Genomic DNA, 20,868 nt, shown 5'->3' on the forward strand with positions numbered 1-20,868 from the left:
CTACACGCAAGTCACAAGAGACATAATACCTTTAATGATTTAACTAGTGGTATACTTATTAAAATATATATGTGTTTGTATCACAGATCACTGTGTTCTTATCTATATTGACATTCTAAGCTAGGCTATACAATTCTACGAGTTTAATAAAGTGAGGCTTATATATCGAACTTAATTTTAATTAAACGAAAATCAATAAATAAATATTATATAATATCTTATATTAAATTTAAATTAAATTCAGTATACAAATACAGACTTACGTGCTTTCATACACTGAAAAACTGGAAGACGGACGAACATATGGGCCACCTGATGGTAAGCGGTCACCAACGCCCATAGACATTGACATTGTAAAAAATGTTAAACATCGCATACATCACCAATGCGCCACCTATCTTGGGAACTAAGATGTTATGTCCCTCGTGCCTGTACACTGGCTCACTTACCCTTCAAACCGGAACAACAATACCAAGTACTGTTTTCTGGTAGAATGTCTGATGAGTGGGTGGTACCTACCCAGACGAGCTTGCACAAAGCCCTACCACAAGTATTTGTTCTATCTTATTATTATTTCATATTTCACAGTTCTATACACTTAAATTTTTTTTCTTCATTTTTCCTTATTATATCTGTTGTTTTTTAATATTTTCGGATTGTTTCGGATTAGTTGTATGAAATAAATGTAAACGGGAGTGGAATCCTGGTGTCTCGGAGAACAGGTTTTCCTATTGCAAGCACCAGTTATCACATTATATAAGTGATAACTAAATATTACTCGTTATTTTGTAAGCTTTCTGTGGAGAAATTAAATTAATTTATTATATTACATATATCTTAAAATAAAACTTCTAGCCACGACGCACATATAAGAGGGAGGAGAGTGTAAATGGCATCAGAGTGTCATACCGTTTTCCATCACGGTACGTATACCGAATACTAGAACAAATGAACATACATATTACAAACGGACTGAAATTACGTATCGTCTGAAAGTAATCGAGTAATTAGATATTCAAAAATGCTTGTAAATGACTTAAAGCAATATGTACTTTACATTCTGTCAACTAACAATCTTAATTAGTAATAACTTTTTATATTTATTCAAATATTTTATTGTTTTTAAACAAAGAAAAACAGACGAAAAGTATTAATCTGATTTTAAGTAGTGTCATTTGTCAAAATGGTTTTTATTAATAGTTTTAACTCATTAACATATAAAATTCCTGTAATGTTCACACTTTAACTCATGACATAACTCATCTTACCACGAATCGCACAAATAGATGCTTCACATAAAAAAGTTACAATTGATCGCATTCAAAAAGTCAAGAAAATATTATCGTCAGATTTATAAAACGCATAACAAATGAATGTCGTCTTGAAGTTGTTGCGAGATCTGTATTATGCTAAGTGTATGTAAGGAAAATACAGGAGATTTTATCGACGGTATGTTTGACCTTAATCCTCATGTACAAGTCCCATGCGTCAACATACAAATCTCTTTTCTACATTTACATGAAACCAAAAGTACATTAGTTTAACTTCTCAAGGTGAGCTAATGTACTTTTATATATATACGTCGATTGTACTTAATTTGTGTTTAAAATTCGTCTCGTGTTAGGCGACGGGTGTCGGATAAAAAAATTCCATATGTACTACACTAAATCGCATTGAACAGCGTGGTGGAGGAAGCTCCAAATCTCCTCAAAAAATAAGAGGCCTCATTCCACTATTTAGTTAATATTCAGTTACTATAATATTATTAAAAATTAGTTTATGAATATATCATGTAAAAGAATGTGAATCAAAAATGTAGTCAAAACCAAATTATAATTTATTCAAGTAAACTATCACACCCTTAGAACGCGTGAATATTAACCGATGATCGTGGATTCAAACTCGGGCAAGCACCACTGATTTTTCATGCGCTTAGTTTGTATTTATAATTCATCTCGTGCTTGACGGTGAAGAAAAACGTCGAGAATCGACTAGAAAACCTGCATGTATCTAATTTCACTGAAATTCTGCCACATGTGTATTCCAACAACCCGCATTGGAGCAGCGTGGTGGAATAAGCTACAAAACTTTTTCTCAAACAAAAAAAAAGGAGAGGAGGTTCTAGCCCAGCAATGGGACATTCACATGCTATTATTTTAGGCTATCACATGCACTTTCGAATCGTCATTTTACAATTTCAATTTTAACATAAAGCTACCACAATAACCATAAAACCATACTATTTAGGAACTTAAAATAAGTAGCAACACCTATAGAATCAGATCATCAAGTAGACTATTAGGGCGACTGTCTTCGCAAAATAATTAAAAAATAATGTTCATTCAAAATGTCATGTGAAAAAATGATAAATACTTACAGTCAGAGAAGTAGTTCCCTTAAAACTTTCCCTTTACGGTTCACGTAACAGCTCTTAAGTTATTTCGACGTGGTTTGATGGTTACTTATCGAAAGAGCCTTTCAGATCTAATTCGGTGTGAACGACTTCTAAAGACGGATTACAGAGGCTAAGCCGCAAGACCAAGTGGTTTTATTAGCGACACAATTTTATATCCTTCCTTAAATATTTAGCACTCCGGTTTCACAATGCGGTCACGGCTTTCGATAGATTATATAATAGTCGTGTTTTTTTTAATATAATATTAAAGTTTATTAATAAGCAATGTTAAAAATATGTGCGGTATATTATTATAGAAACAAACATCTTGCCTCAAGAAGCATGTATTGACTTTGCGGTGTCGAAAAATTGGCATTTTAAACTTACGATATATATGTATATTTAGCGCTGGATAGTCTTTGTGCCGTGTAACAATAACAGAAATAGTTAAGTTAGCAATTAATTCTGATATATTGAGAATTTTTTGCAATTGTATTGTAACACCCTGTGAATGTCCCACTGCTGGGCTAAGGCCTCCTCTCCCTTTTGAGGAGAAGATTTGGAGCTTATTCCACCACGCTGCTCCAGTTCGGGTTGGAGGAATACACATGTGGAAGAATTTCAGTGAAATTTGACACATGCAGGTTTCCTTACGATGTTTTCCTTCACCGTCAAGCACGAGATGAATTATAATAACAAATTAAGCACATTAAAATTCAGTGGTGCTTGCCCGGGTTTGAACTCACGTTCATCGGTTAAGATTCACCACTAGGCCACCTCGGCTCGGCTTTATTATATTATCTCAGCGTAATTGCTTGCACCGAAATATATTTTAAGATTTGTAGTTAAAAAAATACTTTTTCGACGGACACTTAAGCAAACCACTGGGCCATCTCAGCTTTTTTTGTGCCGTGTAGCCGTATGAAACTCGTTTATTTGATCTTACCTTTTGGGCTGCTCTTTCCACTTATTTTATATTTAACTGAAAGTGGAAATAGGAATATTAGACAACTAACTTTCTGAAAACAGCATTGGTGATATTCCTTTTTTCAGCATTTGTACGGATTTCCCAGCGATCTACAAGTATGTGTAACAGAAAGAAAATTACATATTTTATACACTAAGTCTTGAATGTGAAACACAAAATACATTACTTCTTTTAGTTGCTCCGTAATTAGATAAAAATATCCAACAAAATGAAGCTTAAAATAGAACAAATATTTTATATAGAGGGCGTCCTAAAGTTAATTGAATATGGTGTCGTTATGGTGATCCAGCGGTCCCTCTATCAGCGTCAATACTAATTAATTTACTCAGCGTGGGAACAAGTGAACTACAACCTTAAAGTTAAGGAATTAAGGTCAATTTTGCGATATAACAAGCTTATCATAATGAATTTTAGTATCGCTTTGAATAACAGACTAATAGACATGTACGAAGAAAATGAATTTATGAAAACCAGTTATTGCTTTGGAAAAAAATTCTGGCTGGCTTTTAAAATTACTTTATAAGTGAGAGTTTAATTTTTTTACGGGCTTTGAACTGATATTATAATACCTGTTGGCCTTATTAGCCTTGTCAGCGTTACTGGCAAACTCAGTAAAAAACACGTGACCGATTAAAGAATGCATTTTGGCTTAGGACATTTGTCAGAACCGCCTAAGCAAGAAACTATCCTGCCAGCCTTCAAAGCCTGGATGAGACGAAAGCGACGTGTCACTTATCGACTTACGCAGGTGATGACCGATCGAAACGACGACGATGCCACCACTGTGGCACGGAACACTCTGAAGGCAGTGTCCTGGTAGGGTGCAGTGTATGCAGGGATACACTGGAGTCGTGTCCCGCAAAGCAGTTGCACGTCCACGCGGTCGGACAAAACTTCACCGTGCGAGCAATCGTATCGCCGATGCTCCACAGGAAATTGGCGTGGAGAGCTTCCTTCTGTGAGATCGTCATGATCGTGGTCGAGTAAGGTGTGGGGTCGTGAACGCGTGAGTTGGTGTGTCCTATTTCATCGCGTGTCCCATTTGAGATAGCCTTGAGGAGGATGGTAGCCGGATGGCATTCCCCTGCCGAGGCTAAGCACTGACGAGATGTACGGGGGACGGGATTAACATAGCCACGAGTGGAGCACAGCCCGGAGGGGCCACGGATGTGTTATATTGAAGCGATGTCCTTCCAATCCATGCTGAAGATGGCCACAGCGCTGGTTTTAGTGGGTAAGAATCCCACATAGCTCAGTTAAAAACCCCGTCCGTTATAATCAACAGCCAATCGTTGTCCACTGCTGAACATAGGCCTCTCCCAAGGTGCGCCAAAGCTCCCTGTCCTCCGCCTTCCGCATCCAGTTGGTGCCCGCCACCTTCTTAAGGTCGTCGGTCCACCTGGCTGGAGGGCGCCCTACGCTGCGCTTGCCAATTCGCGGTCTCCACTCTAGGACTCGTCTGCTCTAACGGCCATCGGTTCTACGACATACGTGACCAGCCCACTGCCACTTCAGCCTGCTAATTTTGCAAGCTATGTCGGTGACTCCGGTTCTTTTCCGGATAATCTCATTTCTGATCTTATCCTTCAAAGATACTCCGAGCATAGCTCGCTCCATAGCACGCTGAGCGACTTTGAATTTGTGGACTAGTCCCGCAGTTAGTGTCCACGTTTCGGCACCGTATGTCATGGCAGGTAAGACGCATTGGTTGAAGACTTTCGTCTTCAAACATTGCGGTATAGACGACTTGAGGACTTGACGAAGGTTGCCAAATGCTGCCCATCCCAAGCGAATTCTTCGATCGGCTTCCTTCTTGAAGTTGTTCCTACCGACTTGTATTATCTGTCCTAGGTAGGTATATTCACTAACAACTTCGAGAGGTTTCACCTCGACGTATATCGGTCCCGGCACGACATGCCTATTGAACATGACCTTGGTCTTGTCCAAGTTTATACCGAGACCGACACACCGGGAAGACTCGCCTAGGCTACGCAGCATTTCGGTGAGTTGTTCCAGCGACTCTGCTATGATGACTATATCGTCGGCAAATCGAAGGTGTGAGATTTACTCGCCGTTTACATTGACTCCATACCTAGTCCAATCCAGCGTTTTGAAAACGTCTTCCAACGCGTTGGTGAACAGTTTCGGGGATATTACATCCCCCTGTCTCACCCCTCTGCGCAGTTGGATCGCCTTCGTCTTACAGTCCTGGATGTGGACAGCCATTGTAGCGGCGTTGTACAGACATCTCAGTACCTCGATATATCTCCAATCGATATGACATCTCTGCAATGAGTCGAGCACTGCCCAGGTTTCGATGGAGTCGAAGGCTTTCTCGTAGTCCACAAATGCCATACACAGCGGCTGATTGTACTCTTCGGTCTTCTGCACAATCTGCCGAACAGTATGGATGTGGTCCACGGTGCTGTAGCCTGATCGAAAGCCGGCTTGCTCTGGGGGCTGCAACTCGTCAAGTCGTCTAGCGAGACGGTTCGTGACGACTCTTGAGAACAGCTTATACACGTGACTCAGGAGGGAGATTGGTCTGTAGTTTTTCAAGAGGGTTTTATCACCTTTCTTGAAAAACAGTATCACCTCACTCCCGCTCCACGTTTCCGGGGTCTTGCTATGTTGGATGACGGAATTAAAGAGGCTTGCTAGCTCTTTCAGGACCGGAGTCCCGCCTGCCTTAAGCAACTCTGTTGTGATTCCGTCATCTCCCGGAGCTTTGTTGTTTTTAAGCTATTCTAGAGCCACCCTAATCTCTCCTTGGTCAACGACCGGGAGCTCCTCGGAGTAATGGCGCATAAGAGGGGCGCGCTGGTCATCAATACTGATTCCCACGGGTTTATCCGATCTTGAAGAGAACAACTGCCCATAAAACCTCTCTACTTCTCCGACAATCTCAGGCCTAGAGGTAACGACCCCACCATTTTCAGTTTTAAGTTTTGTCAGACGCGGCCTCCCAAACTTGCGAGCGAACACTTTCGATCCCCGATTTTGCTCAATCGCAGCCTTGATGGCACGGGTATTGGAGCGTCGGAGATCGCGTCTCGTCAGCGTTTTTATTCGGTTCGGTTTAAGGCCTTATCTGACAAAAACGATGGTAGTTCTCGTCGTTTTCGCATGAGCTCGAGTGTCTCAGCAGAGAGAGAGAGTTTTGGTACGTTGTCTCTTCTCTGTGGCGGAAAACACTTGCGGGATGTGTTTTGCAGTATTTTGACCAGCGTGTCGGTTCTCTCATCAATGCTGCTTATGGTTTCCAACGCGGTGAATTGATTTTGAAGTTCCATTTGGAACTTTTCGGAGCCTTGAGCAGCTTGGAACATGGTAGGTCGGAGAGTAGACCTCATCATTCTCGATCTTTCGGCTTTTAAGTTGATATTTAGAGTGCCTCGAACCAAGCGGTGATCACTTCCGGTATTAAACCTGTTGATCACTGAAACATCTCTAAATATGTCCCTTTTATTCGAAATGATAAAGTCTATCTCGTTCCTTGTCACGTTAATGGGGCTTCGCCAGGTCCACCTCCTCTGAGGCTTCTTTTGAAAGAAGGAATTCATCAAAAAAAGCCCCTGCGCTTCGAGAAAGTTTACCAGCATTTGCCCCCTGTGATTTCTGCAGCCCAAGCCGTAAGGTCCGACTTTCGATTCACCGCTATCTTGTACTCCCACTTTAGCATTAAAGTCTCCCATAACAACATTGTAGTGGGCCTTCGAGGTGTCGTTGAGGGCCTTTGCGATGTCCTCCGTCCTCCGTCCGTCCGTTATAGCGGCATCAAAAATATTTTAAGTCTGTGTAATGGAAGGTATAAGCAACATAACATAATATTTGATAGAGTGCTTTATAGCATTGAGGACACAGAACGTGAGTTATATTTCTTACAGCTCCAGTGTTCCAATTCAACTGTCCATCAATTGTCATTTCCATGTCTACCTTGTTTAAATAAATTACAAAAAGATATATTTAATTTAAATGCATCTTACCATACGCTGTTACTAAATGAGCTTATTATAAATTGAAAGAAATAAGTTTATTGTTTTATTAAACTTATTTTATTTTTTACGGCTTTACTCGTTTAGAAAAAACTCTAATCGCTTGAGAATATTATCTCCAAGTGTTATCGAAAGTTATATGTCTAAGGCTATGTTCAGTTAAAATTTCTTGGTCACGATACGAGAAAATATTCATTACAACGTTTTTACTTGTAGCGTTTGAGTACACGCTACGTTTATTCCACAGATATTTTAATAATGCCTATTAATAAATGTGACGAGCCTTGACGAGCCGGTTGGCGTGGTTTGTGGATACTTGCCTTTCACGCCGAAGGTTGTGGGTTCGATTCCCACCCAGGACAGATATTTGTGTGCATAAACATGTCTGTTCGTTCAGAATCTGGGTGTATTTATATGTAGTATATCAGTTGTCTGGTTTCCACAGTACAAGCTGAAGATGGCTGTGTGTAAAAAATGTCCTAGGATATTATTATTATTAAATGTAAATGGTATGTTAGAATAAATAATGTACATTACTCAATACAGGATCATAATTTACAGATAATAAAAAAGCAAAGTCATTGATTTCGTATTAACCTATATTTTTATTGCATCTAGTAAATTATATAATTTATGGGAAACCACAAACTGAGTTGTTTACGATTCTTCTCTGTGGAATATAGGTAATTCCAAACTGCTGGTAATTTGACGATGAATGACGAAACAGTGCTTTATACATATTTATTTAAAGTTTAATACATTAATAATCAAAATGTTCATTAATTATTATATAAGCAATTTTAATCGTTATGTATTATTCAATCAAATTGAATGAAAAGCTTTCATTTATGCTATAGGTAGGTGGACGGGCAAATAGGCCTCCTGATGCTTAGTAGTCACCACTGCTCATAGATATTGGTGATGTAAGAAATATTAACCATTCCTTACGTCACTAATGCGACACCAACCATGAGAACGAAGACGTTATGTCCTTTGTGCTTGTAGTTACTAACTAAGTATTGCTGTTTAACGGTAGCATATCTGATGAAAGGCTACCCAGGAGGGCTTGCGCAATACCCTACCTAGTAAAAGCTCTACTAGGACAAATCTACTAACGGTATAGAATGTAGATTCATCTGAGAAGTATTAGCAAAAAACTCACATTTTGTATTTCTTGTATAAGCTCTAACGTATGTATTATTTTTGCAGTCTGTATCAGTGACGGTATCAGTGCTGACTCTGACGTTCATCTCAGTGGACCGGTGGTACGCCATCTGCTTTCCTCTCAAGTTTAAATCCACCACAAGCCGTGCGAAGACCGCTATACTTATCATCTGGGTGCTGTCTTTACTCTTCAGTAAGTAACATTATAACGTGATACTTCTATTTCTTTATAACTCTATGACACATATTTAATTAAACGAAGTTTGAATGAACAAAAATATCATTCTCTAATCAGATAAAGAGATGTATGTCTTAAGTTCCGTTTATAATTATAATTATTACAATCATTAGCAGTGTTGAGATATTAACTACGGCAGATTTAATAACCTTTCATTCATATGCTAGATAACAACTTGGCGTTAACAAGATAGCACTTGGCGTTTAATACAAAAAATAATATTTATCTTCTTTTACCTTTTACTGCACTGAATGTAACCTTTGTGTTGACAGCATATGTACAAGGCGTAGACTGAAAAGCAGCCTAGCTGAGACTACGACCTTTTCACCAAATTATCAAATATCATATTGTTAACTTTTTTTTGGTTTTGTACCTTAATTTTGTCTTTGTTTCTTTTTGGATATTATTATATTATTCTTCCTTATATTTGAAAATGTTAATCACAAGATAGTCAAAGAAGAGTCTTGTGATATTTAAAACACGATAAAAAATAGATATTAATAAAATGTAAGCTTTACGTGCATAAAAATAAGACCCAAAGTTCTCTATATTGCTGCAGTTCATTTCCTCTGGTTCAGGATTACAAATTAAGCGCATCAAAGTAATTGACGTAAAGCGAGAAATATATCCCTTACGCGTCTAGATTTTCTTTCTTCTCCCCGCTCGTTATCGCTGACAAACACATTCAATTAAGTTGCTCTATGGTCTAGCTTGAAAGAAAGCTCTCATTATAAGTTTTATTTGAAATCTATACAACTGCGATACGAAATATCAGAAATAAATTGCTTGTGAAGGAAAAAAACCTGTCTCCGCGGTATTAAGGGAGATACACCAAAAGCCTCTTTTAGCCATTGGATAAAACCATTTCCTTTTTCCGGATTTTACGATTCGCGCAATATAAAGTTATTTTAACGATTTTTCGAGATGCGGTAAACGGGTTTGACATGTGTCGTCAATAACTTATAATCGAAAGATTTTATATCTTTACTAATATTATAAATGCGAACTTTGTCTGTCTGTTACGCTTTCACAACTAGAATACTGAACCGATTTTGATGAAATTTGTTATGAAGCAAGCTTGAAATCCGAGGAATGATATGGACTACTTTCTTATAACCCAACAAGACACAACATGAGGGCGAAGACGCGGGCGAATACTAGTGTTAAATATAAATAATTATTAGTAATCGCGACTTTGTTCCTGTAGTTTTTTCCATGTTGTTCATTTACTACTACTATTTCTGCAAATGAAATAAATGCAAATATGAATTTTTTTTTTTTTTTTTTATAGTAAAGGAAGGCGGACGAGCATATGGGCCACCTGATGATAAGTGGTCACCAACGCTCTTAGACATTGGCATTGTAAGAAATGTCAACCATCGCTTACATATCCAATGCGCCACCAACCTTGGGAACTAAGATTTTATGTCCCTTGTGCCTGTAATTACACTGGCTCACTCACCCTTCAAACCGGAACACAACAATATCAAGTATTGCTGTTTTGCGGTAGCCCTACCACCAGTATATATGCATATAATGCAAAATTCATGACAATCCGTTGATTAGTTGAGACGTTGCAGTGTAACAAACAAAAACACTTTTGCGCTTATTTTATTTTATTTTTGCTAACCATAGTTAAGTTACATTTTCGAGTCCCAATAAAACTTCTAGAAATTTCCATGTAATTAATGTACACAAATAATCTACTATAATACTATATGCTTGTGTGCCCAATTGCTACGATCTCTTTAACAATTATGGGTGGTTCTAGAATTACATAAGTTATTAATGATTTATCTTATGCAGATGTTCCTGAATTCGTTGTCCTCCAAGTACAGAAGAATATGGAGTTACGCTTCGACGCACAGTACTTCATGCAGTGTACGCCTACGTGGTCAGACGAAAGTGATCTTAATTGGCATATCATAAAGGCGCTTTTCCTTTACACGTAAGTATTATAATACCATTAATAAAACTTTTTTTTAAATGGAATAGGTAAGTGGACGAGCATATAGGCTACCTGATGGTAAGTGGTCACCAACGTCCATAGACATTAACATTGTAAGAAATGTTAACCATCGCTAACATCGTCAATGCACCACCAACCTTGTGAACTAAGATGTCATGTTCCTTGAGGCTGTAATTACCCTGGCGCTCACCCTTCCAACCGGAAAACAACAATACCGAGTACCGCTGTTTTGCGGTAGAGTACCTGATGAGTGAGTGGTACCTTCCTAGACGAGCTTGCACAAAGTCCTACCACCAGTAACGAACAATACGATAATATATCAATTTAAGGGTACTGTTATAAAATTTTATTATTATTATTTTATTCTCGGTGCAATTGAACTTGCTACACAGTCTTGAGTCTTGTAGATATATAAAAATAATTTAAAAAACTAAAACCCGATTACGGAAAAAATTGCGCACTGAAAAGTACGAACCAAGAAATATCTATGTCTGTTATTCTTATCTACTGAGTATAGAAATAAAAATCTTTATTCACCAAAAAGCAATTTACAATACTGTGAATAAATCCGTTGGGACCCCTCACTAGGCCCGTATTGTGGGAACCCGTTTACGTTTTACAAAGTATGTTTACGTACGTTTACATTATTTTTAGCTGTAATTACAATTTTAAAATGATATATTAATAATTTATTTTATTGAAACTGTGTGCAGTCATTTTTATAATATATATTAAAAAAAAAAGCGATGAACAGAGGCAATAGTGCCAGCCTCTGGGAACAATGCCACAGGACAATCCTTTAGACGGCGTGTTTTTGCTATTAATTTGTTTGTTTTTATTTATTTATTGTATTTGTTTATAATTAAACTATTCAATATTTTATTTAATATGTGAACAACTTTCGTATACTTACTTTAAATATCTAGTACATAAAAGTTGCCGTGATCCTATGCCAAATTTACTTTGGATCGCGTACTACTGTTATATTGTATTATAATACTATAAAATGTATTCCTGTGTAAGCAATTTTGAATTTGTCGTGATGTCACTTAATCGAGACGATAAAGTCGCTTGTAACGAAACCTAACCGAAAAGTCTAATTTTGATAAGTAATCATAGTTTACAAGTTATGCGAGAACAGATGAACATACATATTACAAACGGACTGAAATCACGTATCGTCTGAAAGTAGTCGAGTAATTATATATTCAAAAATGCTTGTAAATGACTAAAAGCAATATGTCCTTTACATTCTGTCAACTAACAATCTTAATTAATAATAACTTTTTATATTTATTCAAATATTTTATTGTTTTTAAACAAAGAAAAACAGACGAAAAGTATTAATCTGATTTTAAGTAGTGTGATTTGTCACAATGGTTTTTATTAATAGTTTTCGCTCTCCACGATGTGTCACCCGAGATAACAGATAATATATACACAAATAATATATATTTTTATTATAAAATACTATTTTTTATTAAATATATAAGCTAGCGCTTGACTATTATCACACCTGATGGAAAGTGATGATACAGTCTAAGATGGAGCGCGCTTGCCTAGAAGATGCCTATTCACTCTAGACTTGAAGGTACCCATTTGTAGGTGGTGGGAAAAACGGAAGTCGGGAGGGTATTCCAGATCTCAGCGGTGCGTATCAGAAACGAGGAAGCAAATCGTTTTGTACGTGAGAATTGATATTATTGTAGATGGGTGTACACTACAATACCGATAACCTTATTTACTAGCATCAGATATGAATAATTCTGTACAAGCTTTCATCGCCCATTAAACGTCCTTAGGAAAAGATATTTTTTTTTAAAATACTTTCTTTTTTAGTGTTCACGTGTGTTCTATAAGGATAATTTCTGTGCAAAATGTCATCTTGTTTGACTTACTATCTAGAATAGGCTGTGCGTTGTCAGGTATTCATTTTAATATGAAAATGAGGTTTGACGAAAAAGAGCACTAAAGATAAATCTTAAATTCCTGTTTATAATCACGCGGTCCATTAAATATTTTATTAAATTTTACAAATCCTTGAATCATAACTTATATTAAATACACTCTGAATAGTTCACGAACTAAGATTGCGTAATCTAAAACTTTATTAATTATCGATTTCGAATACTTCAATCAATCAAAATTTCCAATGAAATTTCGAGTGTCCTTACAAAAGTTTATATTTAATATAATGATAGATGTTCTGACTCGTTAAATTAAGGCATTATCAAATATATAAGCGGAGTATGACCAGTGGTTAGGTTACGTGAATATTAAGCAAAAATTGCAGGTTGACTTGCTCTGTTAGATCCTTCAAGACTTAAGACCTTCTCTTCAAGGAAGCTTTAGTCCAACGGTGAGACATTTACACCTGTTACTTACACAAAATTAACGTTATCATTTTTAACTTATTTCTATATTGTAGCCGAGATGGCCTAGTGGTTAGAACACGTGAATCTTAACTGACGATCGTGGGTTCAAACCCGGGCAAGCACCACTGAATTTTCATGTGCTTAATTTATGATTATAATTCATCTCGTGCTTAACAGTGAAGGAAAACATCGTGAGGAAACCTGCACGTGTCTAATTTAATTGAAATTCTGCCACATGTGTATTCTGCCAACCCGCATTGGAGCAGCGTGGCAGAATAAGCTCCAAACCTTCTCCTCAAAAGGGAGAGGAGGCCTTAGCCCAGCAGTGGGACATTAACAGGCTGTTACTGTACTGTTTACTGTACTATAATTTTGTTAAAGAACCACCTTGTACCTTAGTAGAATTCATAGTAATATTATATGTTAATATTAATGTTAATACTTTTGAAGAAATCCCTTCAAAAGTTATTTCATCGCAAATCATCAAAATTTTCTATTGCTTTGTTCGGGTTAAAAGAGTAAGTGATTACTTGTATTTACAGAAACAAAAATATTTAATTTATATATGTTAACATCATAATTTAAACCTACTAGATGTATGTAAAATAATTTTATCTCAAATACAATATAGATTTTAATCACAAACCAATGGTTAGATAAAACCACAAACATAATTATGAAGAATTTGTACTTCGATATTGAAGTTTCTTATCACGACGAGAAATAAATAAGTCTAGACCAAAACCAAGTCTTATGAGACCATTCGAAATCAAGAGCAAATAATAAATAAATTTGAATAGAATGTTTTCAAATATACAAAGACAAATATATGCAGTCATATAGATTCGGCCAGACAATTTATTAAATTAATGAAAATTTACATTATTGCTGAAGGCATTTTGAATCGTAATTTTACAAGATTATATTTAGGTTTAAAGCTACCTGTCAGAATGTAGATTTTTCAGTTAGCTGATAAGATTACGTAACGGGGCTTACTTCGAATTTTTCAATCAGAAGTATGTCTTAACCAAATTCGATCGTTAACTGGGCATAAAACAAAAGTCACCAATAACGTCCGTATCGTTTTTTTACTATATATTTTTATATCAAAAATATTACTATAGGTCATAAATATCTAAGTTGTGAAAACGTATTACGACAAGGTTTATTTTAATTTTTGAATATTTCAAACTCGAGCTATGCTTGTTACTATTTTAATGACGGTTTCAAGGATCTCATATATTTGACGAAGTTCGCGTTCCGATATATTTGGACAAAATAATTAGTAATTGGTTTTATGAATATTGTTGATCATTTTAGATGTTGTTATGTATTTGGTAATATTTTCTGTTACTTTAAATATGCCGCTGACTGTACGAAGAACTGTAGTTATTCCTTTACACAAATTAAATAGCATAGCATCTTTCCTGAAATTATAAAAGTAGAATAGTTTATTCATGCTTTTATCATCTATACAATCTTATTTTGAGTAAATGTAATTAGTAAATTACTAATTTTAAAAAATATAAATAAGATATTACATAACTGAATACATTATTTCTATTAATTGGCAAAACTGGAACACCTATTATGAAACCCAATTGTACCAAGTCTACCCTACTTAGTAAAAGACACTTTTGTAAGACATGATTAAGAAGAAATAAACAGACGTTTTTCCCGTTATTTTCCCGGCATTTTCTCTTCTACATATTGTCAAATAATTTACTAATAGTAGGGCTTTGAGCAAGCTCGTCTGGGTAGGCACCACCCACTCAATAGATATTCTAGCAAAACAGCAGTACTTTGTATTGTTGTGTTCCGGCTTGAAGCCGGTTATGTTCCGGGTGACTGAGCCAGTGCAATTACAGGCACAACGGACATAACATCTTAATTCCCAAGATTGATGGCGCATTGGCGATGTAAGCGATGGTCCTTAAGACCACTTACCATCAGGTGGCCCAAATGCTCATAAAATCGAATCAAACAAGGTCAAAATCATTCAATTATTTCAGTCTGAGAGACTTCTTACTTCTCAATATTCATTTAATATTAATTCGCTGGTATCTTACTAAATCATAATCTGAAACAGCACTTCGGGATAATATTTATTCTTTCTCGAAATTTTTTGTTTCAATAAATATATTATATAAATTCAACATCAAAGGCCATTTCCAACACGACCATTGCCGCGGGCCGTAATGAATAAACGTCAATTACAAAAATATACTCGTCTAGTCTATTTTGGGGCATTACCTTCAAGGATTATTTCAAACCTTATTTACCGAGTATTCTTAATTTTTCACTCGAGTTATTTTCGTAGACTTTTGCGTTAATTGGTCATTTCCATAGACGTAGGCGAGGACTCTAAGTGAGTTTTACTAACGTGATAGAATAATATTAAATGTGAAGCTATTCTGTAAGAAAAAACTGGAAAATTACTATGTGTGCCCAGTGTGAGTTTTTCTACATATTCGATAGCGTTGACGTTAACTGTGATTCCTATGGAATTACGAATATTTTCACTAGATGGCGCTGTTCAACGCTATCGAATTAGTCAAAAAACTCGTACTCGGCACACAGAACACGATTGTGAAATGTCAGAAATCAGTATACGATATTGACAAATAATTATAATATTAAAGGGTAGATCAAGAAAGCACAACATTTAGTTTTTTAACCCCGTATGTGGAACTGAATCTGCTTGTCAGGGACGATAAATTAAGTTCAGAACATCTATAGTGATTCCTAACCTTAATTTTAATTAGCTTTAACAAACTCGAAAATCATGCCATAGCACGAACTTTAAATAGAAGGTGATTTGCGACATTGTCTATAATAATTATAAAATTTAAAGGACACATGTATCAAAATAGCTTATCACCGTAAGTTGGTTTTCAACGTTTTTTTGAATGAGATACGAATTGAGTTCTAACAGAACTATTGAGATGATGGCGAAGGCAGACGATTTTACATAACATTTAAAAATTTAAATTCCGAATAAAATGACGAACATTTTTTTTAGTCTGCCTTATTTTTTTTGATACATCAATTGTATCAAAATTTTGACAAATTTACTTGGTGGCAGGGCTTTGAGCAAACCCGTCTGGTAAGGTACCACCAACTCATCAGATATTCTACCGATAAAATAGCAATTATAGTTGTAGTGTATTGTTGTGGATGAGTTTGAAGGATGAGTGAGCTAGTATAACAATAGGCACCAGAGACATAACATCTTCATTTCCCAACGTTGGTGGTTCATTGGCGATGTAAGGAATCGTAATATTTGTTACAACGCCAATGTCTATGGTTGGTGGTGACCACTTACCATCAGAAGCATCGGTAGTGTATGTGTCAAAATGGTCTAATTTGATTGTTACTATCTTTGATGTTCTCTTCCGCTTTAAACATCTAAATGAATTAATATATAAATCTGTCAAATGTTTTTGTTACACAGGTTCCCACTTCTTCTGATGATGATAGCGTACTGCCAGATCGTGAGAGTTCTGTGGAGATCGGACAACATTCCTGGTCACACTGAATCTCATAAGCTGTGCCCAGCTAGCGGACAAAACAATTGTAAGTAATAAATTATTTTTATTTACTATGCAATACTGGTTATCATTTCTGACCGTTCGTTTGTGAGAGCAAGAGCGCTAGTTACAGAAATGGTCAGCAAAGTGAGATAAACATAAGTTTAATAAACAAAAAAGCCTATTTGTTTATTACTGATGTAATTCTAAAACTAAAGTCTTTAAACACGTATCATACAAAAAATTTTAAGAAGTAAGTGTTATTTGTTTGTTTATAGTTTATTTATTTTATAGGAAGCCAACACAATGTACAATATATATAAGCGACTTATGTCTTTTTGAAAATAAATGTCTATAATCTTATATATATCATCCTTAAAAATTAACAACTTTTAGTGATGATTAGTGACATTTACTAAGACCATACATCGCAATTGTAGGCTAAACGCGTCATGCCTATATACAAAACTAGTTTTAATCACTCCAATTGAACATTTTAGTCATATCAGCATATGAAAACATGTATTAAAAACATGCATAAAAGTAAATAGATATGTATAAAAATAAAATGGTATACATTCAAGAAGAAAAATAAAAACATATAAACTAACGTATTTTGATAAAACATTACACAGAAACGCAAAAAAGATAATAAATTCGTATCAACTATTTGTGGCACTACTTTTACTATCATGTACGTTATCATTATTTTAATAGTTTCATGCAAAAACTTCTACATTTTTTTTTTACTGTATACTTTCAGTTTCCAAAATCCGAGATGACCTAGTGGTTAGAACACGTAAATCTTAACCGATGATCGTGGGTTCTAACCCGGGCAAGCACCACTGAATTTTCATGTGCTTAATTTGTGTTTATAATTCATCTCGTGCTTGACGGTGAAGGAAAACAACGCGAGGCAACCTGCGTGTGTCTAATTTCATTGAAATTCTGCCACATGTGTATTCTACCAACCCGCATTGGAGCAGCGTGGTGGAATAAGCTCCAAACCTTCTCCTCAAAAGGAAGAGGAGGCCTTAGCCCAGCAGTGGGACATTAACAGGCTGTTACTGTACTGTATACTTTTAGTTTGGACATAGGTTATATAATATGTTAATATAAATATAACACAAAGCCCTACCACTAAGTAAATAAGTAAATTTTATACCCATACTTATACAGCAATGGTTAAAAAAAACTTTGGATAAAATCCTTATTTTAAAATAAAGTTCCGAGACAGACAGCTACTTTATTATAAGAAAAATACTTCTATGTAAGTAAGTAAGTTGAAAGAAATTCTATAAGATTTAATTGGTTTGCTTAGAAGATTTAGTTTAATTTCTAAGGGTATTATAATATGGTAAACATTTATAAAAGTGCTGCCTTTATACTTACCACTAACCATTACCACAAAAGCATTCCCTTACTATATCAAAATCAGAATAATCTTTATTCAAATTGAATCATGTTACAGCATTCAATGAATTATTAACCTACCAGTATAGGACAGATTCTTCCGAAAAGAAGAATCTGTCATACCTCGAGGTGGAGCTAAGGGTTATATAAGCCGATTCGATCCCATTTTGTTTCTTTCCGAGCCGAGATGGCCCTGTGGTAAGAACGCGTGAATCTTAACCGATGATCGTGGGTTCAAACCCGGGCAAGCACCACTGAATTTTCATGTGCTTAATTTGTGATTATAATTCATCTCGTGCTTTACGGTGAAGGAAAACATCGTGAGGAAACCTGCATGTGTCTAATTTCACTGAAATTCTGCCACATGTGAATTCTACCAACCCGCATTGGAGCAGCGTGGTGGAATAAGCTCCAAACCTTCTCCTCAAAAAGAGGAGAGGAGGCCTTTAGCCCAGCAGTGGGACATTCACAGGCTGTTACGGTATAGGACAGATTCTTCCGAAAAGAACCGACTTTCACAATAGTTAGTTTTTTTCTCAAACTTAATTTACGTAGCCAAATCATTACATAATATTTTTGTTTGTTATTAATAATAACAAATTAATTACGTTTTTATTTTTTAAATAGACATTTTTATATGTTTTTTTTTTTAATCACTGATATCGTCTATATTTTGTTTATGAGTCTGTAAAGTGAAACGAAAAAATTAAATATTTAATTTCTCGGTCAGCATAAGGAATATTTATTCATAGAGTATAAGATTGAGACAGAAGACCGCCGCGCTACGTTGAAGATAAAAATGCATTATTTTATTTAAAAGTCGAGGGTTTCTGTCGAGCACCACTGAATTTTCGAAGTACGACATTGTGTTTACAATTCATCTCGTGCTCGACGGATGAACATTTCGTAAGAAAACCTGCACGTATCGATATAAGTTCTCACGCATGTGTCGCCACATCGTTGTGTTACATTATGGATTATTTGTTGGCATTTTCCTAACAAGGCGTCTTTAGGCAGCTGTGAGATATTTGTTTGCTGTAACTTACATTTATTAACAAAGTGAGCACTAAGTTAGATTTAATAAAATTCAATTGATATAACTTTTGATGGCTTTAAACATTATCAGTTTAGAAACTGCCTCGCTAATCTAGTGGCTAGATAGTGGCAGATTCCGAGGTCCTGGTTTAAAACCTCGAGTCGATAAACAATATTATTTTTTTTTATAAAAAAATCTCCATACAGCCCGTTAGATCATGAGAGTGATGAAATAGAGAGTGCACCTAGTTTGCGCACGCACTTGTACACTATAATATGTTCTGCACAGCTGGCTAAACGTGATCGAAATCGGTCAGGAAGATATTATCATATAGTTTTCTAATTAGTTACAAAATTTAGTTAATATTTATGCTATAATTAATATAGTTCATATATTGATGTATTGCATTTTAACAATATTGTCTTTCCATTTTACATATTTTATTTTGATTTTAACAACATCATACATTCTGCTTCGTCGAATGTTTCGACAAAGTTGAATCTGCTTTGATCACGAGCTGATGATTGCTTTTTATCGTGACAGCTGACTCATCTCGTCACCGATCGCTCGATCGTTTGAAAATCTGTCGTCGAATTAAGAAAGGCAATATATTGTTTTTAATTGCTTATACATTTTTGAATACATCGACGGTATTTTTATCGTAATAAAAATTGTTTCGCGAGCGAGCAAAAAGTATTTAAGGAGAAAGAACAAAAAGCGTGTTATTTATCACCTTATTAATCTGTTGCACCCCGATACGTCGTATACGATGACGTGTCAATGAGGTGTTTATTTCCGAACCGGTGGTAGATTTATGACAATCAATAAGTAAGTGTAACGCTTGTATACTGAATAAAGATTTTTGACTATGATTTATTAAGCAAATTTTGAATATATATTTTCTAGGCAAACTGTAATCTCGTTTCAGTTAAACTGCTCCTTATCTCGATTGTTACAGTTTTTGTTGTAGTTATTATTGGTTGTTTTATAATATTCGACTGTATTTTTTTACAAACGAATATTATAAAACACAATCAAATCAGTCAAGACAAATCCAATTAATTTTGATTCAGCAATTATTGGTCTTATTAACATCGTGACTATTAATAACTGCCTTTATAAAACAAATTCCTCTAGTCTCTATTATAAATTACCCAATTAAAAGCTTGTAGGCGACACTTGTTAAGGGCTTAATAAAGGCAGTGTGTGTTAATTATACGAAGCTCTCAAAGAAATTTGATGTAGTTTGATTAAGTTCATTAATTCTGATACATTGAGAATTTTTTGTAATTGTATTGTTACAGCCTGTGAATGTCCCACTCCTGGGCTTAGGCCTCCTCTCCCTTTTTTGAGGAGAAGGCTTGGAGCTTATTCCACCAAAAAATAAATATTTAAATAGGTACTTAAAAGCACTTTAGAATCGTCATGTTTCATTGACTTGAATATAAAGGCGGTTTGGATTGTAAATTATACCGAAACGTACCAGCAAGTAACTCAGTATTACATTGTGAAATGAATGCTTTGGTTGTGTTTTATATTTATTTGTCTTGTAAAATTGTTTTGAAATACTAAAAACTAAACGCGGAACCGCAACCGTTCATAAAAGATATTGATATGCGAACTGCGATTTATTTTAATTACCGTTAATGAATAGCAAATAAATTTAACGAAAGGAAATGTTTAATTATTACCCATTTTTTCATAGCTATGGTTTCTTTTTATGTATAAAAGTTAAATATGTCGTTGCATAATTTTCTATAGAAAT

General features: G+C 35.5%; 1 protein-coding gene across 1 annotated transcript in view; it reads left to right on the plus strand.

The window, feature by feature from the left end:
- The window catches only part of LOC126777186 (orexin/Hypocretin receptor type 1-like), a 159,023-nt gene that overhangs the window by 130,196 nt on the left and 7,959 nt on the right, over nucleotides 1-20,868 (plus strand). Inside the window, 3 exon segments of the mRNA XM_050500153.1 lie at nucleotides 8,588-8,735; nucleotides 10,587-10,728; nucleotides 16,579-16,700. Coding sequence (XP_050356110.1) covers nucleotides 8,588-8,735; nucleotides 10,587-10,728; nucleotides 16,579-16,700 — 412 coding nt within the window.

This window comes from Nymphalis io, chromosome 22 (assembly GCF_905147045.1).
Source record: "Nymphalis io chromosome 22, ilAglIoxx1.1, whole genome shotgun sequence".
NCBI lineage: Eukaryota > Metazoa > Arthropoda > Insecta > Lepidoptera > Nymphalidae > Nymphalis > Nymphalis io.